This window comes from Ptychodera flava, chromosome 5, assembly GCF_041260155.1.
Source record: "Ptychodera flava strain L36383 chromosome 5, AS_Pfla_20210202, whole genome shotgun sequence".
NCBI lineage: Eukaryota > Metazoa > Hemichordata > Enteropneusta > Ptychoderidae > Ptychodera > Ptychodera flava.
The window spans coordinates 20,478,020-20,504,768 of NC_091932.1; the positions used below are offsets into that span (position 1 = coordinate 20,478,020).

The window sequence follows — 26,749 nt, forward strand, 5'->3', positions numbered from 1 at the left end:
AAGCAGAATGGAAACACCAGGCAAAAATGGGGTAAAAAACGTTTCAACACGAACAACATAAACGACAGATGAAGTTGTAACCAAAATAGGCGTTGAGAATGCTAAAAATATTATGAAGTTACAAAATGAGGGTCTTCCCTGTTCGACCGTCAGCAAGACCACACAGCTTTTGCTGGCAGCAGACGGTGTTTTCAATATGTTTCACGCTCCCAAGTTCCTAGACTACAAAAACTACCATGGCCATTTGGGACGATAGCGTGCACTTGAATGCGAGGTCCTGCGATAAGGATCACATGGACGTTTTTTATAGACAATAATCTAACAGAAAGAAAACATCTACAACCGACAACGTATCAGCGAGAGGAACCACGGCAGAATACAGCTATTGATTTAGCTGTTGGTTGCATGTACGCGAAAATGAATAGGGTGGAGCTGGAGGTATTCAGGGGGATTCGGAAATTCTGGCGGGTAGTGGGGGGACCTAAATCTTTTGCTCTGCCTATAGGGGGACCTGAAAATATTTTGGTTCCCAGCATTTTGATGTCATCCAATGGTTCTAATGTTAGTAATAATTAAACAAAATGTAGAACCATTTTGTAGCATTTTATGACTTCAATCTCGAAAAAATCTAAAAACACATTTTCGTAAAAACATGAAGTTTGCCCGTGACGGGGCAGAAGCTGCTGCTGCAATGGTTAATTTCTTCAACATTTCTACAAAATGTATCAAATAGAGTTTCTTGGTGTCTCTCTACAGCATGCTGAAACACAAATAATATTCAGTTTGTCAACAAACCCTGTATATCTAAATATTGGTGATAATTGAAATAGAGTCCAGACTGAAAGTTATTTGTCAATGATACAATGCATGGTACACGTTCACAGGCTGTGTTGGCAAGCTGAATACTTGACAGCTCAACATGCTGTCGGGAGTTGAACAAGAACGACGAACTCGACGAACAAAAGAAGAAAATTTTGTAAGTTAGCAGAAACCAGGAAAGAAAAGGGATTTCCACGGAGTTTTCCATGAAGATTCTTTGAACTCAATTAGGTTCTGGTCTAAATCCTTTCGATCATCGGATTTATCGTAATTCGGTGAATAAAAAAGTTTGGACTTATGACATCTTCAACCAATGCAGTTTGATGATAATTGGGTGACGAAGTTAGGTTTGATGGCCTCGCCGGTTTCGCGTGTACGACACCTCGCCGAGCCCGGCCTACCCAGTTTACTTTGCGCCAGGATGGTGACCCTTGACACAAGTCTTGACAGCTGCTTTCGAATGATGTTATGTTTGTTTACCAAAATTGAAATGTCGATGCCTTTCAATTTGTTTTGAAATGTTAAAGTTGTCTTTGATCAAAGTAAAAATATTAAAGCTTGAGTCACAGGCATTGTGGGATTGCATTAGTATCGACCATTTGGTAATGGAAAAATCTTATCGTGCTGCAGGACGTATGAGTACCATAACTTTCTCATCAAGCTACATTGAAAATACAATGACACAACATTAGTGAAAGTCATTAAGCATTTTTCTTCAGCCAATTCCTAATTTGCATATTTAATGAACTTTTCTAATTACGGATATATATCTGGATTGACTTGATAAAATGATACAACTTGCTCCGTAAATGCAAGAAACTGTAATGACCAAAAGTTGGTTCAGATTTTTTAGAACATCTGATTGCTAGTTTGCATATTCAACGAACTTTCCTCATTTAGAGATAGATATCTGGATTGGCTAAATCAAAGTTGACAAAACGTACTATGTACGTTGAAGATACGACGATATAACATTATAAAAGTTATTTGGTCATTTAACATTTTTATTTTAGCTAATAAACTTTTCCAATTAGGGATATAAGAGTGGAAGGACTCTAAAGAAAGTTTATTAACTTGTTACAAATTGTCTATCTCATGAGCTTTCACAGTTTGGCATATGTAGCTTGAAGGTATTTACGCTTGCTATATAAAGGGGTGATACAATGACAGAAGTCAAAGAAATGTAGTATTTTTATTTCAGCTAATTACATATTTATATACCTAATGACCTCTGACATTAATCTGTGGTGAACATTGTTCATGATGTTGATCATAACACTTTCAATGAAGTTGCAAACATGTTGCAAAAGTAAAAATTCACAGACTCATATGTGGTTGAGATATCGGGTCCACAGACAGACGGACATACACTCATACACACTTACACACGGACAGACAGACATCGCTGCGACATAAGCTCATGTGTTCACAGACAAGCTAAAAACAGAGTGCTTTCCTGTCCAAAATACTACACAACATAATGCCCACTTACATTACATTAATAAGATCACTGTGCCAAGGCTTTCATATGAGATTTGTATGTTTTGAGAAAGAGTTATACCTATAAACTGATGCCGTATGTTGTTGGTTCGAACCCGATTGAAAACAAGTCGTATTTTCTACCCTGGGTTGGTAGCTCTGCTGGTGGACAGAATTATCCCCGAGGTTATCGTTCGCCCAGTTAAAGTGATGTATTCATTGCTTCGCTTCGATAAAGTTTGTGTGTGCGATGTGTGATAGTGAGCGTACGTGCGTGAGTGCTTCACGAACTCTACAACGTGTGGAGCGGTCCCAGTCAGAAAAATGTAACAACTTAGCCGGCTATTGAACCACTCTTTTTTGGGAGTGGAGATTTAGCCGAGCGGTTCTCTCTGTGGCCTCTCCGCTAGGCGACTGATGCCGTATGTTGTGGGTTCGAACCCTATTGAAAACTAGCCGTATTATAACACTTCGTTTTTTTAAAAATTTGGATATTGTAAGTGTTCTGAATAGATATATCCAACTGTGGAAAACATAGACTTCAGTTTTCCTCAAATACCACACAAGTTATTGTGTCCGTAGGCAGAGAGAATGTTCAGAATTGATTAATTTTAGTATTCTTGTTTCAAACCGTAAATTTTTTATGCTTGCCATTGAAGAAAACAACTGGCTTGTGAAAATGACATTCCACGTTTATAGACATTTGAATATACCATTAACACGACTGGAACTAATTTGGGATAATTGGATAGTGAGGTAATATCGTTTAATCTGCAAATGTAAGCTCGTCTGCTTTTCTTTTTAAGTTATACACTTGTTTTTATGAATACTGCAACATCAGATATAGGAAACCTAACATAATATGAAGCTCCAATTATCCCAAATTAGTTCCAGTTACTTGTGGGGACGAAGCATATTGTAAGAGTGCACAGAGTATAAAGGGTCTTGTATTGATTGTTTCAGTTAAATAAGCTGTTTAATTCAATGAATGTTTTACATTATGCAAGATTTTTAATGCATTCGAATCTATGCTCTGCAAAAATTGCATGAATCTATAAACCTTTCAAAAAATATGGCAATGACATTGAGACCTATCAAAGTAATGAGCCATATACACAGAAATGGCATTAGCGAGCCCAAGGAGGAAAAACTGACGAAATGATAAACCAGCTCTCATTTTGTAACGAGGGATATACCTTGTTCGTTGGAGAATAGACCCCAAACAAACAGCCGAAGCTCAGAAATGCAACAGTTGTGGCTCCACCTGTTGAGCGACAGAATACATCAGATCTTTACTTGCCGAGAGTCTGGTACACTAAAATTTCCCCGGTGACGTTCGCCAAGTGAGAATATCCGTGTGCTGGCGAGTTTTGTGAATGTAAGGCCGGCAACATGAAGGCAGATGAGATAATAGTTAAATAGAAAATAGATAATAGATGATACCATAATCAGAACAGTTGTGCCATTAATGCATGAACAGAAAAAACCCTGCCGACTGACGCTAATAGACAAGGCAGACAAGCACAAAAATTGAAAAAAAGCAATTTTACAGGAAGACAATACTGGAAATTATCTTCCCAAACAATATATTTATCGTTTTAATAAACAATTTCTTATTCACGTCATCAGTAATGTACCATTACATGGGAGTATGGAATGCTAAAATATTTCAAAACAAAAAGAAATAAAAGAAAAATTTTCTAACCCACTAAGCTGACCGATGGCATAAACTTGACAAGAGATATTGCTACATCATAACATTAATATCATACATTAAATTACATTAATTCATGAGAGTGAACCAAAAGAGGAAGGAGCGCGACTGATGACGACACAACAGCGAGAGGAGCCATGACAGAATATATTCTTTGATCTCTGTGAATTAGGCAGTGTTGCAGCCAGGAATTTTAAACCAAAGGACTGTCCCATTACGTTTATTTTTGCGAACATTTTGCACACTTTGGGGACAACATGCGTCAGTTGTCGATCAACTGTTGCTATATTTTGTAACAAATTAGTTTCACTAAACAAAATTCAAGCTATCGGGACCGCGTCGCTGGAATTTCAGGCCATGGCAGCAGTGTACCGTATCTGCCACATTTTCATTACTTTTAATCATAGCTCCGAAAGTACGTATATGTAAGCCTCAAAATAATCATGAAAAACAAGGGTCACCGTCAGTTACATTCATTACTTGCAGAGTACACCCAACACAGTCGACTCATGAGTGCGTCCAGGGTGACCAGCAGTATGCGAGGATGCGGGACTAATACAATTTTACACCCCTAAGGACCTGGGCTCAGATTTCTCTGCGGCGAATGTGAGATAAAATATCATCTGACCCCAGGTCCTTGGTGTGTGAGATTCGTTTTCTCACACGACCACAAAATGCACAGGCGAACTGGAAATGAATAGTCTAAAAATACTATTATTTCTTAATTATTAGAAAATAATAAATCGTAATTATGAAACTGTACATTTCCTTTCTGCGGAGCAGCACTCAATAAAATCGCGTAAGTGTATGAGTTGTGTTTCGTTTTGAGAATATTGTCGCAAGGGCTTGTCCTGGCTGCAACACAGAATAAAGTGATGACAGCAAATAGTTGGTAATTTCTTATTACTATATCGGAAATTGTTCATAGGACAAGTAAAACCAGCGAACAAAACACATGAAAAACACAAACCCCTTGGCCAGCTGCTTAAGATTTCAATTTGTGTTGCTTCATTCGTTTGTTTGTTGTTTGTTTGTTTGTGTGTATTGTATACACGTAGTACGTACTTAAGTTCATACACAATGTTTGATGTATATATGTATGTATGTATGTATGTATGTATGTATGTATGTATGTATGTATGTATGTATGTATGTATGTATGTATGCATGTGTGTATGAATGTATGTATGTATGTATGTAAATGTATAAGGCCTATGGTTTGAGATTTTTTAAGAAATTTGTGTTTACCCAACTAAGCTCAAAAAACGTTGAATTATGACCGGTAAACTCCCCAAAATAACGTTTTTGTAGCCTTGTCGGCTCGCGAGAATACCAGAGCTTGAAGCCATGCTTTTGTTGCAGAGTTCCAAGATATTGGCAAGCGTCGATTACACGCTTCATCCATGGTTTCACCATGTGGATTTCAAAGACCAATTGTTTCACACTGGCGAGCACGCCACTCTCCATCATCTGTGGAAGACACTCAAATTCGTTCCCTTCTATATCGAATTTAGCACATCGATCACTTCCTGCAATGAAGCATAAACTACAGAGTTATGTTGGTAATATTCTACAGACAGCAAGGGTCTTCGCAGAGAAATTAAATTGAGTGACTGGAAACACCAGGTTGATTATAAATGCAAAGACGTTTACATTGTTTTGTTGAATATTGTAGTAAATGGACGCTCTCCCATGTGTAAATAACATAGCTCTGATAATCACATCCTGTACACTTTGTCTCAGCCTGTGTCTGTCTGTCTGTCTATCTGTCTGTCCGTTTGTCTATCTATCTAGCACCTATCTATACCTTCCTATCTATCTATATATCTATCTATCTATCTATCTATCTATCTATCTATCTATCTATCTATCTATCTATCTATCTATCTATCTATCTATCTATCTATCTATCTATCTGTCTATCTGTCTATCTGTCTGTCTGTCTGTCTATCTATCTAGCTATCTATCTATCTATCTATCTATCTATCTATCTATCTATCTATCTATCTATCTATCTATCTATCTATCTATCTATCTATCTATATCTATCTGTTTATATGTCTATCTATGCGTCTGTCTGTCTGCCTGTGTATTGTAAATGTCTGACTATTGTTCCCTGACAGATTTAAAAAAGCAATTATTAATAGCTCAAGTTGGCCACCATATTCCTACCTTTTCATGATGTAACATTTTCTTGAGAGATTCCAGTGTTCTGCACCTAACAGGTGGATGTTTACCGATGAATTTACGCTCATCCTCATCATCACCGCAGAGGGCGATATCGTAAAACATGACCCGCTCTGAACGACGGTGGGTTTTCAAGTCATGGCTGATTTTGTGTTGGTTAAAGAAACATACAAAATGCATGTCATTGTTCAGATATACGCAAAATCTCATGTTTTTATCATTTACCTGATATTACACTCATTGTAGGTAATTACAAGTGAGTAGGCAAGAAACAATTATGCGAAATATTGGTTCTTCGTATTCGTACTTGCTTTGTACGATACAGGGAAATGCATCTTGCCTCTCGGTTTTATGCTGCTTACTCTATCTATCTTAAACAATTTCATCCCGAAAAGAAAGGAAGAAACTGGGACTAAGTAAAATGATAGTAATTTTCATTGATTAGAAAAAATATATCTCAAACATTTCTCTACTAAGCACAGCGACACAAAGTTTTAAATGCATCTCCACACACGACTACAACTAGCATATTTTGCAAGAAAATAATGCTATCATTCTTCTTGTCATACACGCAAGTGCAATGGGCCGAAGTTATATTGTCCATTTGCAGTTTACTCGTAGATCTAAACAGGGTTTTTAATATTTCGTTTTGTCAAAAGACCTGAATCCCGGGTCTTTAAAACTCCTGCATCTAGAAAAAATTACTGGATTTCTGTTTTACCAAAAATAAAGTTTCAACGTGAGAATGTCATACCAATAATTATGCTCATCGCAGCTTTTTAAAATGATATCCCAGATTTGTCTGCTGATTTTGTATTATTGTACGCTTGAAACAACATAATTTGTGTTTTAAAATGTGAAAATAGGGGTTTATGAATCATATTTGCAACGAGAAGAGAGACCTGAATCGAAAACTGGCGTTTTGACTCTCACGAACAATGTTTTGTATGTTCCAGTGATTTAATATATCAAGGCCCCAGATCTCCGTTTTCTAGTACACAAGAATGCTTAAGATAAAACTGCGAAATATAAAAAAATATGAAAGATTCAAAATAGGAAATGATAACAAAGATTATCCAAATCATTGCTCTGTCACTAGTCATCTAAAATCGCCGGATGGGCACTCTACGATAAAGTAACGTTGGTACAGCCTCCCCAAGGAGGAGTGCATACGGCTCTGAATTTAGTACAAGTGTATGCTGGACGGTTGAAACTACTAGAGCAATGTCTGCTATTTTGTTTCATTTTAGATGTCAAAAGTTTACATTTTTGACTGATTACTGATATGATGTCATAACTCTACACTTTCTGCAAAATTATGAGTCAAAATTCCAATGTGGTGACTGAGTTTTGCTAAATTCAAAGACAGAGGTCCAGAATCTATCTTCATCAAATTTTCCTCGCCAGCTAGAAGTATCATCATACACATGGCGAAGGGGGGGGGGGGGTTAAATCGCGATACATGTGTGTATGCCCTTCCTGTGGTAGTGACTACCCCTCGGAAGTCTACAACATGCAGAACTTACAAAGTAAGATGAATACTCACAATGGATCAAAGCAGTACACGTTGCAACCATAGTCTGCCATGGCATCATCGAATGACCACAGATTCCTAATTCTGAAATAAAAAGGAGACACAAATGAGCATGCTGTCAAGTAGCTCTATAGGTTTCAAAGAATCTCTGTAGTAACTTACGTTGATAATTTTAGTCGATAGTTAGGAGATTGAGCTGCGGTGGGTTCTGCTTGTTACTTGATACACCGTATTTTCCACCCTGGATTGATAGCTCGGCTGGTGGACAGAATTGTCCCCGAGGCTGTATTTCGCCCAGTTGAAGCGATGTATTCATTGCTTCGATAAAGTTCGTGTGCGAAGTATGAGAGTGAGTGTGCGAGCGTGAGTACTTCTGAACTCTACAACCTGTGGAGAGCTCGCAGTCAGAACCAGATATGAACTGAAACGCTCACGGGTTTCAGTATATATTGCAGTTGTCTGTGTTTTGCCACATGTTTGTAACTTCATTGAAAGTGTTATGATCAACATCATGAACAATTTTCACCACAGTTTAATTCTAAAGGCCATTAAGTCTATAAATGTGTAATTAGCTGAGACAAAATACAAAATTTTTTTGACTGCTGTCATTGTATTACCATTTATATAGCAAGTGTAATTGCCTTTGGTCAAGTCCCTCAAGCTATATATGCCAAACTGTGAAAAGTCATAAGATAAATTAGCTGACATGAAAATGCAAAATACCTTTCACTTACACAACATAATTGTCTCATCAATATACATTGAAGTTTCATAAACTTTTTAGGGTCCTTCCAGTCTTATATCACTAATTGGGAAAGCTAGTTAAATATGCAAATTGCAAGTTTTGACAACTTTGGTCATGTCAATCCAGTTATATCCTCATTAGAAGTGTTCATTAAATATGCAAATTAGCAATAAGTTTATCTAATTTGCTAAAACAACTTTCATGATTGTTATATCAGTGTATCTCAAATATACATGGCAAGTTTCGTCAACCTTGATAATACCAATCCAGATATATATCCCTTATTTGGAAAGTTCGTTCAATATGTAAATTAGTGATCAGCTGAGGTGAAAATGCTTATCGACTTTCAATATTTTTTTAACCTAGTATCGTCAATTTACATAGCTTTTTTCGCCAACTTTGATGAAATTAATCAAGGTGTATGTCCCTAATTAGGAAAGTTCATAAAATAAACAAATTTGGAATTGGCTTATGTAAAATTGCGTATGACTTTCAATAATGTTGTATAATAGTATCTTTCATGTACATAGCAAGTTTCGTCAACTTTAATTGGTCAAGTCAATCAAGATATGTGAGAAAAATCATTAAATATGCAAACTTGGAATCGGCTGAGGAAAAAATGCAAAATGACTTCCAATATTGTTTTAACTTAGTATCTTCAATGTACATAGCATGTTTCGCAACTTTGATCAAGTTAATCCAGGTATATATCCCCAATGAGGAAAGTACATAAAATATGCAAATTGGGAATCGGCTGGAGTCAAAATGCTCAATCACTATTACTAAGCTGTATCAAAGTATCTCCAATGTACATAGCAATTTTCGTCAACTGTGGCCAAGGTAATCAAGATATATAACCCTAATTAGGAAAGTTCATTAAATATTTAAAAAATTAGGAATTGGCTGAAGTAAAAATGCTTAATGACTTTCAGTAATGTTAAATCATAGTATCTTCAATATACATACCAAGTTTCGTCAATTTTGATGGAGTCACTTCAGATATATATCCCTAGTTAGGAAAGTCCATCAAATATGCAAATTATCAATTAACTTTCATGTCACACCGCTATGTCTTTCATTGCGGATAAATCCTTCTATGATCAACATTTGTAGCAAATCTTATCCAATTCTGTGCATCCGTTCTTATTATAAGTCCGTTTTTTCTAATATCATTAATTATGCAAATGGCATGGAATATGCAAGCCACACCCTCGAAAAACTAATTACTTCTAGCCACTCTAAAAAAAATCTATGTATCTAATTTGATCTGATCCGATAAGCCGTTCTTGAGATATCACTCATACAGACAGACAGATAGACAGACACACACACACAGATAAACCGACGGACAGACATCGCTGCGACATTATCTCACGCGTGTGAACACGTGTGCTAGAAATGTAACAGCTTAGGCCGGTTATTGAACCACTCTTTATCGAGAGTGGGGATTTGGCCGAGCGGTTTTGTCTATTGCCTCTCCATTTGGTGACTGGATACCGTCTGTTGTGAGTTAAACCGAACTGAAACACCGTAGTGATACCAGTAAAATATCGATTTGATTTTGAGAGAGAGAGAGAGAGAGAGAGAGAGAGAGAGAGAGAGAGAGAGAGAGATTCTTGCTACGATTCGTAGAGCAGTGCGATTACCACTGCTCTACATGGATGCAGATGGTTAGGCATTCCCGTGCTATGTGCTTCAACGTGAGCATTTCAGGGCATGTTGGTATGTTATCTTAGTAGCAACCATCACGAAACTTTCCACCGATAAGCTGTTTGTCCGCCAGTTATCTGACACAGATGACTAGACGTGGTGAAAGAATAGGGAAATTCAAGGGAACGTAGTACAGGGCACCGAGAAAAGCTGATGAAAGGCATATCATTACTCACAAGGTGATAAACGAATTCGGAGAATTACAAGAAAGATTGAGAGATAATACATAGTGTATCACTGACCCCACAGAATAGACGATGCAATTTTCAGGTTTGACGCCAACATCCATACAAACGTAATAACCTCCGTCCTTCGGAACTGGAACCCCCATGCGTTGGATATCATCGCACTTGTATTTAGTCGACGACATCATGTTCAATAATATTGAAACGATTTCCTCTTCCTCAAACATGTCAGCGATCGTTATATTGGGTTTACTTATGAAACCCAGAAATCGTTTGGTTAGCCGATCACCATGTACTGACATGAAATTATCTGTGTCCGGAACGCTGTGATCAGTGCTGTTTCCGTATTCAGGTTCATTTTTCTTCATACTGCCATGTTGTTTTCTATCTTTCCGTGCCTCATTTGCCGCTACACCGTCTTGTTTGTTGTCCCCTCCTCTCGTATGCATTCCCTCCTGGGTTTGATGTTTGATGTCATCTTCTTTTAATTCCGTCGCCTCCACAGTGCCGTCTTCGCCGTCCTCTTGCCCTGTTTTTGATGCCTTGACACCCCCATGTTTGCTCTCTTCTTGTCTTACTTTCGTTTCCTCCGTATTGTCGCGTTTGCTGTCATCTTGTCTCATTGCTGCTGCCCCACCACTCTCATGTTTGCTGCCCCGTTGCACTTCTTCCATTGCTACCACGCTGTCGTGTTTTTCGCTATTAGCTTCAGTGCCAGGTGCATCAACAGTGTCGTGTTTTCTGTCTTCATGCGTAGCTTCTGTTTGCTCCACACTGGCATGTTTGCCGAGTTGTCTTGCTTCGATTTCCTTAAGTCGAAAACAGGAAATATTAAAACGAAAATATGAGTTCAGGACGAAAATATCAGTATTCATCAATATATTTCCTAAAAGTAAAGGATCCAGTGAATCATTAATCATTATTAAACCAGAACCATACAGCCATCACTTTTTTATTTCAATGTGTGAAGATGGTATAAAACGACACCTCAAACACAGACAAAGAGAAAAAAAACAGTTTTTCTCCTCGTCTGTGCTTCAATAGTACCAGCTGTGATATGATAAGTATCATTTACCAGGGGCCCTACGTGACCATATGGCACAAACGCAAATAAGTAATTGTATTTATTAGGTTGTTTCAATCTAACTGGGAAGGGCAGAGTGCAGATTAACACCAGAAACTGTAAATACGATGATGAAGAAATGTTGACATGTAAACGCAAAGGAAAGGATACAAGAGAGAGAGAGAGAGAGAGAGAGAGAGAGAGAGAGAGAGAGAGAGAGAGAGAAGCATGGCCTATTGATAAACAACTGATGCTACCAGCCTACTTGTCATAGTTGAAGGAAAGTAGTACGTACCGACGATGAAATTTTCCTGCCTTCACCTCTGAGGATATCTCGGTGTCTGTCTGGACAAAACAAGACATAATTCTGGAGTAAATATTGGAAAAATAAAATAAAATAAAAATCTGAAAGTGTCTATTTGGTATGTTGCTGCACAATCCGTGGCACAATTCGGCCAACCAATAAACCAATTTGCATTTTCAAAAAAGAAAATCGAAATGGAGCTAATTTTCAATTTTCAAATGGTTTTATCATCTTGATTATTAACTTTTAGGCCTATTTCTAAATTTAAACTCTTTGGGCTGAGATTGAAATATAGGAAACAGGTGTATACTGCTGTGAGGATGGCACTTTACGGCCATTCAAATTTCCCTCTGACAAACTCTATTTCCCACAATTCGTATTTCCGTTTTTTCAATTTCCAATATACCAAATGTCCGATTTCCCCATTTCATTTGGGGCGTGGCAGCTGATAGTATCTATCTTTGGCCTAGGAATGCATCAAATTGTGACAGTTGTTTGCGCGGGCAAGTCGTTCAACGGATAGAGTAACGAACATAAAAAGAACAATAGTGTTGCGGCCGCCGGAAAGGAAAGTCCGATATAATCAGTTTGACCTGACCTGCTGAAGTTTTGCGCGCTTCCCGTCAAAATTCGCAAACTGGAACATTGTGTAAATTGTGACAGTCATTAGCCCAATCAGAGCGCGGCATCCACATTTAATTTTATCTGATCAATTTATTCAGCTGTCAATCTTTGTACGCAATGATGTTCTCCTCATAATGATCTAAGTAACCAATCATAGTTTTAATTCGTATGCCGGCTCACTTTTATAAATTGCGCTCTGTACGTACGTGAGTAGTACACACACTCCAGAGCTTGCAGAAGCCGTCTGAGATAGCGTTCTACATTTGCACTATAAATCGGAAGAAAACATGTTGATATTGCACTAAAACGGTCACTACTCTGACAATTTGTAGCTGTGGAAAAGCAGTTATTGTTGGCATGGTAGCGTGCGCCGCTATGCGGGTCATCAAAAGGCGGGGTTGACCTTTTGATGACCTGCATAGCCACGCACCCTATCTCGCCAACAGATAGCTGCACAGCTAGACAATTTGATGTCCCAGTGAAGAATGTAAGATGTATAATAATAAGATTATCACGAAAATACCGCAAAGGATGCACTATGACATCGGCGCCGTGCATCACCCTCCGCTTCGCGTCGAGCGATACGCTACGCCAATGTCCTCGTGCATCCTTTGCGGTATTTTCGTGATAACCTCATACTAGTAATGTTACGCGTACACTGCGTACGTACGCAGGGCTAGCGAGAGAGAGTTGCCGACATCGACGGTTATTTACGAAAAAAGAATAAAAGACTGGCATTTTGGAAGCGATCGAGTAGCTGAGGTAGGCAGGGATACGACTTGGGCCCAAGAACGCTGAATTTCGGCAGTAATTTGGCTTTTTACGTCAAGTCCAAAAATGGATTTGAAGTCACCAACTCTACGTACGGGTCTTTGCAGGGCTGTGGTGAGCGGGGCTATTATTAGCTGTAGCGGAACACACAGCATCGTACGCAGGGCTAATACGTTCTCTACCTAGCCTCATGGCATGGAAGTGCTGATGAATAATATTACTTTGGGTCAAAGGTATTGAAGTGTCCAATCAGGTTCGTGCACAGAGTCCAAGGCCATGACCTACTTCATGTACTTCTGCACTGTTTTGATTTTGCTTCGCCAAGAAACGTATTCGTCATTGTCCATAGAAGTATGTTTGCTCTCTTTGAGGTTGTTTGTGAAACAAATTCCGGGATAGGCCTTGGAATGCATACGATCGGCATCGCGGCAGTGCATGTAGCTAGCCCTACGAGTATGGCGAGAGTGTCCGGCTTTGGCTACGCCGCCTCCCACCTCCGGCAGGCGGCGTAGCCCCCGGCGTAGCCAAAGCCGGACACTGTCGCCATACTCGTAGGGCTACGCATGTAGCGTACCATGCTTGTGTAACTGCCGAGCTCAACGTGCATTCACGGTTGATACTCGTGTACAATCATGATGTGTTCAATTCTGATGAAGATTCATAAGTCTTACTTTTGCAGTCTTTTTTCCGTACGATAATCCCGACAATACGTGTTACTGTTAGACGAGGTGGCCATTTTATGATTCAATACTGCACAGCTACATAGCGTCACTATCGTGTGATCGAGGTACAGCATTGTTGAACGGGATACAGAAACTCTGCAGAGGGAGAAACGATCTTTGACATGAACAGTCAATGTCGTAACACTTTCAATGAAGTTGCAGAAATGTGGCAAGGGTTCAGTTTGCATATAACTGCAATATATAATGAAACACGTGGGCATTTTCAGTTCATATCTGGTTAGATGAAAAGGCCATAGTTTATGGAGACGACCATGAATCAAACGGCATGCCGCGTTGCTTGTCTTTCTTTCTATTTGTCTGTGTCGCGCTTGAGCACTCTCGAATGAAGTTTATAACACACAAAGAGCGGAACAGGGATAGAGTACACACATCACATATAAAGGGATGTTTATTTCATAAGACAACATTTTAAAACTGTCACAACATGTTAACATGTAAAATGTTAAAGTACAATCTTATTTTTAAACAAAAAGCGAACACACTATAGTTTTTAATGGAATTAATACTCAACAAGAACTGTCAAAACATTCAAAATAGCAATTACAGTCAAAATCGTCATGATAAATAACACACGTTCCCTGAACCTCGCCCAGCTGTGCTCCTCGAGAGTTATGGAACAGCGGTGATCAAAAATCCCGTGTTAAATGCAGTTTAACACTTTCCTGTCGAATGCCTCGACAGTAACTATAGGAATGCGTATTGATTCATTTTGTATTTCCAAACTCTGATCAGTTTTACGTACAATATTGATATTTTAATTAGTTCTATCTTATATGAATTTGTGGACAATTGCATTTCACATTGCGTTGTTGTATGTGGCGCCTGGGCTGGGCAAAAGACATACCGTGTTTCAGTAAGACACTTTCTGTATATTTTAATGTTGAAAATATTGTAACCCTCTTTTGGTTGATAATTAAATATTAATGTCTCTTTTGGTTGATAATTTAAACATTAATGTAACAGCTTAAATGTTCAATATTACATCTCAAGTAAGTTAATGCATGGGTGTTTGTATCCATCAAGCCCAAAAGTAAGAAAATGATCAATATCTTTAAAAACCACCAGATTTGAAATTATTGGAATTATTAAATACTTTCAAAAATGTCTGCCTAAATCTTGACGAGTTGAGTCACGTGACCAAATCTGATATTTTCCCGCCAAAATTTACGTCTTTATTAATTTTAATATTCCAACCGTAAAACCGTTAAATTTTCTTGATTTTCTTTGCACTTTTGGAAACAACATCTATCATATTCTTTCAAAATACATGGCACTCATGAAACTTTATCTATACTTCTTTCTGATATTCAAAATATTCATGTAAAACGTCAAAAATATTATATTTGTTGTTTTTTGTGAAGAAATAATATGCAAAATTCAATAATTTTGCATCTGCCACTAGTTCTAACACAAGTTCCCATCCCATTTTACATTAATTGGTCGTAATATTTTAAAATTTTGATGTTTAGCGGTTGGAATATTCAGTTATTTGCAATATACAGTTTTAGCGGGAAAATAACAGATTATGGTCACGTGACCTGACTTAGGTAATATATTATGATAAATTTCAACTTAATCAAATGCGAAACATATTTTTGGCAATTTTTCACAATTTTCTGACCAGGTCTGATTAAAAAGTATGTTCAAACTGATTTTACATGTAACGTAAGCCTATGCCCATGCATTAACATACCTTAGATGTTGACAGCGCAAGGAAAGTTATTTTTCCAGTACGAAATTGTCTAACTCACATGTGATAATTTTTGCCACCAGATGAGTCAAATTTTCAATTTTCAGTATCCTGACCATCACTGCCTTCTGTTTTGAAAGCATGATACATTGTCACATGTTCGTCACTGCACAAGCATATCAATATTGGGGATGTGCAACGTTCCCAAAGCTACAATCATACATCTATTAAAAGATTTTCGATGTGAATATTAATGATTTTTAGATGGCAAAAATATGTTGATTTTCCGAACACCTTCACATGGTGCTAATGACCAACCACTGATTGTTACACATTTCACTGATGTATTCTTTACGAAATTTTGGGCAAGACTGAAGATGATTTTGTGAGTGCTGATCTATCAGGCGGGCAGTTGCCCAGAGTTCTACAGGTGCTCCAGGAATATACTGTTATCTTTCTATCGAGAGGTGACACAGCTAGCTACGGCTTAGAAAGAATTCCAAAAGTTCTTAATTCTTGTCGATAATTGATTTGCAGTCGAATTTTAGTGGAAAGTTACTGAAGTTACTGCAGAAAGACTTCAAAATACATAGAGACTGGTAGATTTGGACACGCTCTGGGGCAGAAAACAAAAGAGAAATAGAAAGAGGCGGCATGACAGACGCTGCGAGATATATAAAATACAGACAATGATGTATGGGGACAGGGGTTCAAATATGCTTGAAACAACAAAAAAGAAAAAGGCTCTGTAGAAAAGGCAAATGGACACACATTAAGAGGCAGGCAAAACACACATCCGCATTGGATATGGAAAAACGCATTCCATGAGGCGGAAAATAAATGTAAAATATATACAACATGATTGGTAAATTCGCCGCACCCGAAACACAGACTAATCTCAATCAGGTCAGTAATGTTATAATTGCAACCTACCATTGTCATGGTGAAAATGCAATATGGGTGTTCTCGTGTTATTAAGTACCAAAATGCTACAAAAGCTATCATAGGTAATGAGAACTTTTGTGTGTTGATCAATTTCAGCATTCTTTTTTCGAACCGTTATCTCAATCCTGGCCGGTAGAAACCACTGTCTTGTAAAAATGTTTTTCAACGAACACAGATATTTGAATATACCTTTACGTACAGTAAGGATACATGCAAAATTATTATTAGTGTATAAAATCATACACTCAGTCAAAAGGCTAAAATTGGTAGATTTAGTTAAAATAGTATTAAGGAAGGCAAGACCATGCGCTGTGAAGTTAAAGTAAATCCAAAAAAAATGGAAATAGATGTCAATGACATTGAGACTTACCATGGTAATGAAACACGTATACGACAGCGGCAGCAGCGATCCCAAGGAGGCAAAATTTACGAAATGATAGACTAGATCTCATTTTGTTACAGGATGTACACACTTTGTTCATAGGAGTAGGACTTCAGCCAAACAGCTACAGCTCGGAAATGCAACAGAGGTCGCTTAATTTTACTATTACCACCTGATGCCCATAAGTAGCATCACATGTTTAGACACATGGCGCATTAAATTTGTCCTGGTTACATTCCCTTCAAGGCAGGGAATCCTTCCACTGTTGACGGGTTGTTGACAATGACTCCATATCAACAAATGTTTTGATAGAAACGTAAATGATGAAGCTTAACATGCGAGAATGGAATGCTAAGAATATTTCTAAAGACGTTTTCGGTCTACAAAAGAACGTTTTCTTAACTATTTTATTAGTCGGTGGCTTGAGTATTAATAACAGACATTGCTTTATATCTTTTATTAAAGATACACGTTCAGGACAATTAACTACAAGAGGAACAATGTAGCCAATGATGACGACACCACAGACAGAGTAGCCATGACAGTAATATATAACCTTTGATCTATGCGAGTAGAATAATCGGAATTATATGGTGATCTTAGATTACTGCATTAGAAACCATTCGCGTGAATATTAAAACCAGTATGCCGAATAGAGATTTTCAAGGGAAGTATTCTGATATATGGGCGTACGTTCAATGAATGTATGTCTGTCTGCCCGTCTGCTTGTCTGTTTGTCTGATAGTCTGTCCGTATGTATGTATGTATGTATGTATGTATGTATGTATGTATGTATGTATGTATGTATGTATGTATGTATGTATGTATGTATGTATGTATGTATGTATGTATGTATGTATGTATGTATGTATGTATGTATGTATGTATGTATGTATGTATGTATGTATGTATGTATGTATGTATGTATGTATGTATGTATGTATGTATGTATGTATGTATGTATGTATGTATGTATGTATCTATCTATCTATCTATCTATCTATCTATCTATCTATCTATCTATCAATGTTGTAAACCGCTGATAAAGTAGGTTACGGGATAAGACGGTGAGTGGTCAGCGAGGTTGGGATGCGTCGAGAACAGTCACTCTTCGTAATGCTTGACTGTTGTCTTAAAGTTTTCATAACGATATTTATTAAAAAAGTAGTTTCAGGACATTCAGTCAGGACTTCCACTTCTCTTGCTTTGTGATATTCCTCATGTTTGCAGTTATATTGTCTCACTTCCGTTTCCTCCATACTGCCATGTTTGCTGTCATCTTGTCTCATTTCTGCTGCCTCACCACTCTCATGTTTGCTGCCCCGCTGTACTAATTCCTTTGCCACCACACTTTCGTGTTTTTACTATTAGCTTCAGTTTCAGGTGCCTCGACAGTGTCACGTGTTCTACATGCGCAACTGCTGTTTACGCCAACACTGACACACTGACTGCCGTGTTGTCTTGCTTCGATTGCCTACAGTCGAAAAAACGAAGTCTTAAAACAATCTGTCAGAGGGCAGGACGAACTGCGAACATATGAGGTGCAGTATTTGTCAATATTTTTTGCTAAGTGTTTCTCGACGTGCAAGCACTTTGCTTTATTGCTGAGTTATTCCACAGAGAAACATGGACAGAATGGCAACGCTTGCATGCCTTTTGTTCCATGGTCGTCTCGGTAGACTATTGGCTTTTCATATTAAAATGAGCTTCAAAGGTGTTAAACTTTTTGGAGGCTTTGTTTGTGGTTGATAGTTACACGAGATTATGCGAAAAATACGACGAGATGGCATCGTACTGCCAGTCGCGTAGCAACCATAGTTACTTTGTGAGCTCTCAGGCCAGAAACACTGCTTCACGCCAATCAAAACATAACACGCCAGCAGTTTCATAAACATGTCCTTCCTTGACGCACGTGTAAAAGACGGTATGACTGACCGTAAACCATTGAGTAAAACCAGACAGTATCGATAAAAGACTTTCAAATTTGGTTCAAACACACCCATTATATATTCATAAAAATATGAGAGGAATTTTTAAAACGGTAAAACTCACTTTCCTGAAGCTCAAAACACTCCCGTTTTCGCCAGCACCTCAATTCCGCTCAGCACCACACGACAACAACAACACAAACTTTGCCGAACATACTTTCGCTTAACAATTGGCGAAAATCCGAAAATTACCGAAGGATGCATGGTCGGCACTCTTCGGAAAAGAGAGGCGAGAGCAACCTGAGGCGAGGCGAACATGGATGGGTTACGTAACCGCTTCACGCCTTAAACAATACCTGTTGCCACTCTGTCTATGTTCCTCTGTGGTTATTCAGAGAAGGCTCGACAGACAAGATTCGATGGTAGAACTGGCAATTTAATATCAAAGTTCCAGAGAAGCTGTTATTCCTCAAAGTTCCAGAGAAGCTGTTATTCCTTCAAGTTAGAAAGTAATATTACAAAGCACGACAGGCAAATAAATGTTTCAATATAAGCTGAAATTTCGCTCAGGCTGACCCCTCAAATCAGATGGTGAAGTCACATTTCACTGGGCCGTAACTTCTGATGTACGTACTTTCTATAATTTTCGTTCGGTTGGTGAAATAAACGTCCTTGTACCACTTCCAAAGTCATGTCCAAATGCCAAGTGATCAAGTGGAGAATACAGCCCGCAAGTGTGTAATGTCAAGTGTACGTTATTCTTGACGAGTGAGTTCAAGTGTTGACAAGAATCAATTGGACAGCTTTTATATTTTTACGCGATATTGATTTTGCGAAGGTAAACTCTGCACTTCAACAAACTGTCTGTCCCCGAGGCAAATTGCATGCGTTATTTTTACTAAGAGTACATCAGCTTCTCGTACTCCTACTACACCCTGTTCAGATTCAAGTGAATCGAAGACTAAATATAAAAAAACCACTGAGGTTGCATTCGAACAGACCTAGCAAATTGTGTTGGTAAAGCTTCAGTCTTTCTCATTGTTTTATTTTCTGTATGCACACTTAAACGACATTAGCATACATGCAAACGACCATCGAGTTTCTCTTTTGGTAAGTCCAGAAATATCTCAGCACTCACTGTAGCTTGAAGACACATACAGGCATGGCTTTTTTATTTCAATTTGTGTGGGCGGTATAAAACGACAGTTCAACAGCTGTCCACAAAAAAAAAAAAAACAGTACCAGCTGCTATATGATTACTAAGATTTACTAGGCGCCCTGCATGACCATATTGTGCAAGCGCAACCAAGTAATTAGGTCTGTTCAATCTCGCAGGGTAGGAGCAATAGGAGATTAACACCGGAAACTGTAAATAAGACCCTGGGGAAATGTCGACACATAAACGCAAAGCAATGGATAGGAGAGTGAGTAGCTCGGCCTGTTCGTGAACAACTGATGCTACCAGCCTACATGTCGTAGTTGAAGGGAGGTAGTACGTACCGACGATGAAATTTTCCTGCCTTCACCTCTGAGGATATCTCGGTGTCTGTCTGGACAAAACAAGACATAATGCCGGAGTAAATATTGGAAAACGTAAAGTACATGATATCGAATGAACTTTGCTTCCTCACACATACTATTACTAGAACCTGTTGTGTTTGATTTGCGATGCTTTATGAACGTATCGGATAAACATTTCAATAAATCGCACGGCGTATTCGGTCAGTATTAGGGAGTAAATGTTTGGTGCCATGTGACCTAAAGGCGCGTCACCGAAAGACGATTAAATTCCTTCAAACGAATAAGTAATTGATGTAGATCAGGCCATGGTGTCACACATCTCACAATAAGACTTAATAGTTTGAATAATAGCAGGCTAATAGGATCTGGTATGGAGAGTCGCTGGGAGCAGACATTTTCTCTGTTTTTTTTTCTTCAGAATTTTTACTCATGAATATTGGCGTTATAAAACGTGTGTGATTCTTTAAGTTCGTAGTTGATACGAGTTGTCATATTTTTATCATATAACCAAATTTAATGTCACGTGTGTGTCAAATGCCGTATTAACAATTGAAATTTTCTTACACATACACATTTTACGTACACTCGCTAAGAGTCATATGGGAAGCCTTAAATTTTAGTGAGAGATCTCTTTCAAAGCCCTACCGTAAAGTATGACAGATCGACCCTGGATTATCTTTTTTCCTCGACGGTTCACGGAACAGTGGTGATTAAAGCTCCAGTGTTAAAGGCAGTTTATCACTTTCCTGACGAACGCCTCAACAGTGTAACTATTGCAGTGCGTTTAGATTCACTCTGTATGTGCAATCTCTGATTGGTTTTACATGCAACAATACTTATATTTTAATTGGTTCTTTATATATGAGTATTGTGAAAAATTTCATTCCACATTCCGTTGTTCTCTTTGGGGTCTGCACTCGGCAAAAGACAAAGGCATGTTCCAGTAGGACACTTTCGGTATATTTTAATACACTCTTTGGAATCGAGTTCGAAATCATTTGATTTATATTTGTGTTTATATACATATATAATTTTGAACTGTCACTGTCTTGACCTTGACCGCCTTCTGTTTTGAAAGAATGACTTATAGTCGCATATTCGTCATTACAACAAGCCTATCAATATTCGGGGAATTAAACATTTCAAGCATACAATCATACATCTATTAAAAGCTTTTTTGATGTGAATATTAATGAATTTATGAAAATTGACATATGGATTTACCAAACAGATTTTCGTAGTAAGAATGAATAACCACTGATTGTAACACATTTCACTGATGTAACCTTCAGGAAATTTGGCAAGACTGAAGATAACTTGGTGCGTGTTTATCTATCAGGCAAGCTGCTGCTTAGCTTTCTTCTGTTATGCCAGCAATTCGCTGTTACATTTACAATGGTTTGCATTGAACCATTAGGAATATCCGAACTAGACATGCTTAAAGGCACATCAGCTGCAACTCTGCGAAATTTGTCCAACCTAAAGGTACTTCAAATTTCCTCACATATTCATCGCAATCTGCAGATTGAACGTTATAGACATTAACTATGTCTCAACAACATTTGCTTTTGGCAGAGTAGGCAAGGAATTGAACAGAGTTTTGTTCATTTTAAATTTCCCGCCATTTTCAAAATCTTGCTATATTATATGAAAAAACGGGAAATTTTTTGTCAAAGTCGAGTTAATACATTTCCCGTCCTTTCAGTCGGTTGCACCATGTTGTATTTGTGAAAATTCAAATGTGTACATGCACCATTTTACGCTGCTTATCATATAGTTGCATGGAGGTGGCCACCCGTTTACGATGTGTCTTACTGAAACCTCCCCATGCAGTCCCACTCAGTGGATAATCTACTTGAGTAAACATCTCTGAGTGAGAACATTTCTATGAACTGATTTCAATCTAAAACTAAAATCACGAAAATAATGTCAAAAGTTGTAGCTTATGTGCCCTTCATTGAGGAGTTCCCGGAACTCTACGAGACGTAAATATCGTCCAGGCGGTAAAATCAACCCTACGAAAGTGTAAACATTGTCTGAGGTAACTCAGTCAAAACAACACCAATCATTCACGCACATCCCTTTAACTGTCCAGAACTCACCATTTGCAAACATTAACGTTGTTTTATGCTGATCTGGCGGTGTCTTTTGACTACATTTTACCTCCTTCAAGACGATGTTTCAACTTTCGTGAGTTGATTTCTTTATGGTCGACTGATATTGCAACAAGATGATAGTTATACCTGACAGTGTTTGCAACATGACGTCGTTGTGCTTGGAGACTTTCCCAGCAGCATTTCTTTAATTTTCATAAGGTTGTTGACTCTTCAGGTTTCTCATTGGTTTTAATCTTTGTATGCTACCAGCAACCGGTTCAAGTTTTCAAATCTTACTTTTATCCAACCATCTCCAGTTGGAGCATGCTGCGTCGGATACCTGTCACCTTGGTGTCGGAAGGCCTTTCCTGTGGCATTTTCTCTTACCCTCATCAGGATGTGACTCCTCAGTTTTCTAATCTGTTTTACTCTTTTCAAGCTACCATCAACTGGTTTGGAGTTTCAAATCTGAATTTTATCCAACCATCTGCAATTAAAGCTTGGTGAGTCAGAAACATATCAAATAGATGCTGGGGGATCTTTTACTATTACTCTTAACTCACATCTGTTCTGCCTCTATAATCTTCTCATTAGTGTTGTTGTCTGTATGCTATTCGTAGCCAGTAGAAGCAACCATGTTTGAATTTTATCACATATTTCTTATTTGGAGCATGCTGAGTGAGATACATGCCACGTAGGTGCTAGGAGACCTTCTGAGACTTGAAAGTGTATGCCATGCGGATGCTGGGAGACCTTCACCATTACTCTTACCCACATTAAGTTGTGCCTCTATAATTTTCCGTATGGTTTTGTACTTTGTATGCTATTGTCAACCACTGTGAGTGATCCAATCAAAATGTATTCATTTCTCTCATATTTGAGCACAAAAACTCGCTACATGGGTATTGGGAAATGAGCCATGTCTCCCTTTACCTGGTGTGTGGCATGTTTCTAAATCATACACAATTGCCTGTAAACAGGTCCACAAGCACCATTATAGTAACAATTATTTCGTGTTATTCGTCTACATGTAGATGTAGCTAGCCAAATGCAGATTGTGAAGTTAGCTGTATACTTTACTATACGTATTCAGAGACAGCAGAAAAGGGTAATTATCTCATAGTATAAATACTAAAGATTAGCTCTGTATAAGACCATATGTTACACCACATTGCTCCGCCCAAGAGAAAGATCAAAAAACATATTTTATACACAATACTTATCTTAATTTTACAACTCGAATGAATACAGACAAAAATTAAATACGACAAAAATTAAATACGAATTACGGTGGCCTAATGAGGCAGCAGGAGGTATTTGTTTCATACCTGCAATTATGTTATTTCATACCTGTAATCTTTATTTCATACCTGTAATTTTATTCCATGCCGTAATTTGTTTTCATTCCTGTAATTTTTATTTCATGCCTATTATTTTTATTTCATGGCTGTATTTTTTCGTTTTGTGACCTTTGAACCTACAAGTACAATCGCTGTTTGCCTGAGCCCCCAATGCACTACTCGATTGCCTTTAGTATCAACAGTATTTTATTCTCTTCTTGTCAAAGACGGGTTTTTTTGCCACTTTGCTACATAAACTGGTTATCGCTGCCACAGATCCTATACAGGCTGTAATCAACACCCTCTTTTCGGCAAATTATCGATTTCAGACATGGAGTGAATCTGTCCTGAGTGCTTTTAAGGAGCGCATGTTAGATAGGAATACTTGTTGGCTGCAAGAATACTAAATTATGGCGAAGAGAGGACTTTTGACACGGGCTGATATCGATCTGTACTTGCAGGTTCAATGGTCGAAAAACTAAAAAAATTACAGGCATGAAATAAACATTATAGGTATGAAATTAAAATTACAGGTATAAAATAAAAATTACAGATATGAAAAAAATAATAACAGGTGTGAAATACAAACATCACTCCTGTGGCCTCACTAAGCCGCCGTAATTCGTAGCCTGTGTGAGCAATCATGTGTGAATTTATCACATATTTCGTATTTGGAGTATTCAAAGTGAGATGCATGCCACGTAGGTGCTGGGAGACTTTTCATCATTGCGCTTTCCAAATTAAGTTGTACGTCTACAATTTCCTGTATTTGGATACTTATAGGCTGTTCCCAGCCACTGTCAGTAGTTAAGTGTGACTTCAATTAATGCTTCTGTATTTTGAGCATTCAGAGTCTTGAAACTGTATGCCATGTGGATGCTGGGAGACGTTAATCATTACTCTTACCCACACATTAAGGTTCCAAGACAAGAAATTAACCTTTTTCAGCTAACAATTCTCTAGTGGTTAATAAGCTGAGAACCCCCGTTAATTATATATTTTCAGAAAGCCTAGATATAGAGCAACATTTTGATTACCATAGTGTCACCATTGTTTACATAACTATCACGTGATAGGTAATTTGCATAACCTTTCAAAAATCGATTTTCCCTATGTTTTGTTTCGATGCTTTGAGATATGTGGCTGAAATTTTTGTGAGTGCAAGCTGTTCCAATTATCTTTAAAAGCGTGTCTCGGAATATTTTTAAACCTTCTTAAACAATGTTTATGCCAGAAAAACTTCCAGAGGGGTGAATTTAACCCTAGTTGATTTCATTAAAATTGTGCTCAAATAAAAACTAAGCAAGAAGTAAAAAATCTGAGACACACTTTTGAAGAGCATTGTGACAGCTTACATTCAAGCAAGTTTTAGTCAGATATTTTGAAGTATTGAGACAAAACATAGGGAAACCCGATTTTTGAAATGTTATGCAAATTACCTGTCACGTGATAGTTATGTAAACCATGGTGACACTGTGATTACCAAATGTTCCCCTATATCTAGGCTTTCAAAAATGCATAATTTACGGGGGTTCTGAGCTTATTAACCACCAGAGAATTGTTAGATTAAAGAGGTCAATTTCTTGTCTTGGAACCTTAAGTTGTGCCTCTATAATATTCCGTATTGTTTTGCCCATTGTATGCTATTCTCAACCACTGTCAGTGATCCAATCAAAAATGTATTCATCTCTCTCATATTTGAGCACAAAAACTCGCTACATGGGTGCTGGGAAATGTCAAGTCTCTCTTTATCTGTATGGCATGTTTAAAATTACCCACAATTGCCTGTAAACAGGTCCACAAGCACCATTATAGTAACAATTATTTCGTGTTATTCGTCTACATATAGATGTAGCTAGCCAAATGCAGATTGTGAAGTTAGCTGTATACTTTACAATACGTATTCAAACACAGAAGAATAGGGTAATTACCTCATAGTATAAATACTAAAGATTAGCTCTGTATAAGATTATATGTTATGCCACATTGCTCAGCATAATAGAGAGATAAAATACAGATTTTTTACACAATACTTATCGTAATTTTACAACTGGAATGAATACAAGTACCAATAAAAATTAAATACGAATTACGGTAGCTTAAATGAGGCAACAGGAATGTTTTTTTTTTTTCATATCTGCAATGCTTTTATTTCATACCTGCAATTTTTGTTTCATGCCTGTAATGTTTTTAGGGTTGTGACCTTTGAACCTTCAAGTACAGATCGCTGTCAGCCTGGGTCAAGAGCCTCCCTCTCGCCCCAATGCACAGCTCGGCTGCCCTCAGAATCAACAGTATTTTATTCACTCCATGCCAAAAACTGTTCTTTTCGGCACTTTGCTACATAAATGGACATGTGAGCTGTTGTTTGCTCCCCAGGGGGTTGAGTGATATCAAATTAGGTCAAGTGACCAGGGGTTATAATAATTGTAAAACGCCTTTAGCATATTTTGTGGATATGTGCGCTATATAAGAACCCATTACTAAAATGGTGAGCACTAGACTGCTCACTCCTTGTACATGACAACTAGAAAGTGGGAGCACCATTATAAAGAATCAATTGTATAATTTGAAACGTACATAGGAAGTATTGTAGTTAAAAAGACATCTGCTTTTTGCCGCTTATGACAGCCAAATATATATGGATGTAAAGCTATAATACTAGCTTTTGGCTTTTTTCTGTCAATCAGTGAACACAGCATATTGATTTGTGTGAACAATAGGAATTGATATTGTTGATTGTTTGAATTGTAGGTTATTTATTCTACAGATTTTAATTTAGGGTAGTATCAGCCTCAAAAATGAAAACCTTGAATTTTGCTCTAGCAATCTTTCAACCATTCTCTTTGGAAATTAAGAATAAACATTGGGGTGTCACCGTGCAACTTTGGCACCAGTGAAACGATCTGAAATTAACAACTAACATCACAAATCCAAAATGGCCATTATTCAATATGAAACGAGAAATT

At 37.8% G+C, this 26,749-nt stretch overlaps 1 protein-coding gene across 2 annotated transcripts; it reads right to left on the minus strand.

Moving 5' to 3' along the window:
• Positions 1 to 3,238: 3,238 nt before the first annotated feature.
• On the minus strand, positions 3,239 to 20,583 carry LOC139133218 (uncharacterized). 2 transcript variants are annotated; one of them, XM_070699694.1, is made up of 6 exons: positions 16,884 to 17,049; positions 11,732 to 11,781; positions 10,431 to 11,182; positions 7,746 to 7,817; positions 6,185 to 6,341; positions 3,251 to 5,541 (listed from the first exon to the last, which is right to left on the minus strand). In XM_070699694.1, the coding sequence occupies exons 1-6, from the start codon at positions 16,993 to 16,995 to the stop codon at positions 5,512 to 5,514; spliced, it is 1,173 nt and encodes a 390-aa protein (XP_070555795.1). In that variant the 5' UTR covers positions 16,996 to 17,049; the 3' UTR covers positions 3,251 to 5,511. The 2 variants fall into 2 exon arrangements, with proteins under 2 accessions (XP_070555796.1, XP_070555795.1); XM_070699695.1 differs by lacking the exons at positions 11,732 to 11,781; positions 16,884 to 17,049 and adding an exon at positions 20,324 to 20,583 and having other exon boundaries at positions 3,239 to 5,541.
• Between the last annotated feature and the right edge of the window lie 6,166 nt (positions 20,584 to 26,749).

What these genes read in the sequence shown, in the direction of transcription:
- LOC139133218 (XM_070699694.1), bottom strand. Translation starts at nt 16,995, where the DNA reads ATGAACAAAGTGTGTACATCCTGTAACAAAATGAGATCTAGTCTATCA. An exon ending in GCAGGAAAATTTCATCGTCG is followed by an intron (nt 11,183 to 11,731) that starts GTACGTACTACT and finishes TTTCGACTTAAG; the next exon opens with GAAATCGAAGCAAGACAACT. An exon ending in TGCATCGTCTATTCTGTGGG is followed by an intron (nt 7,818 to 10,430) that starts GTCAGTGATACA and finishes TTTTTATTTCAG; the next exon opens with AATTAGGAATCTGTGGTCAT.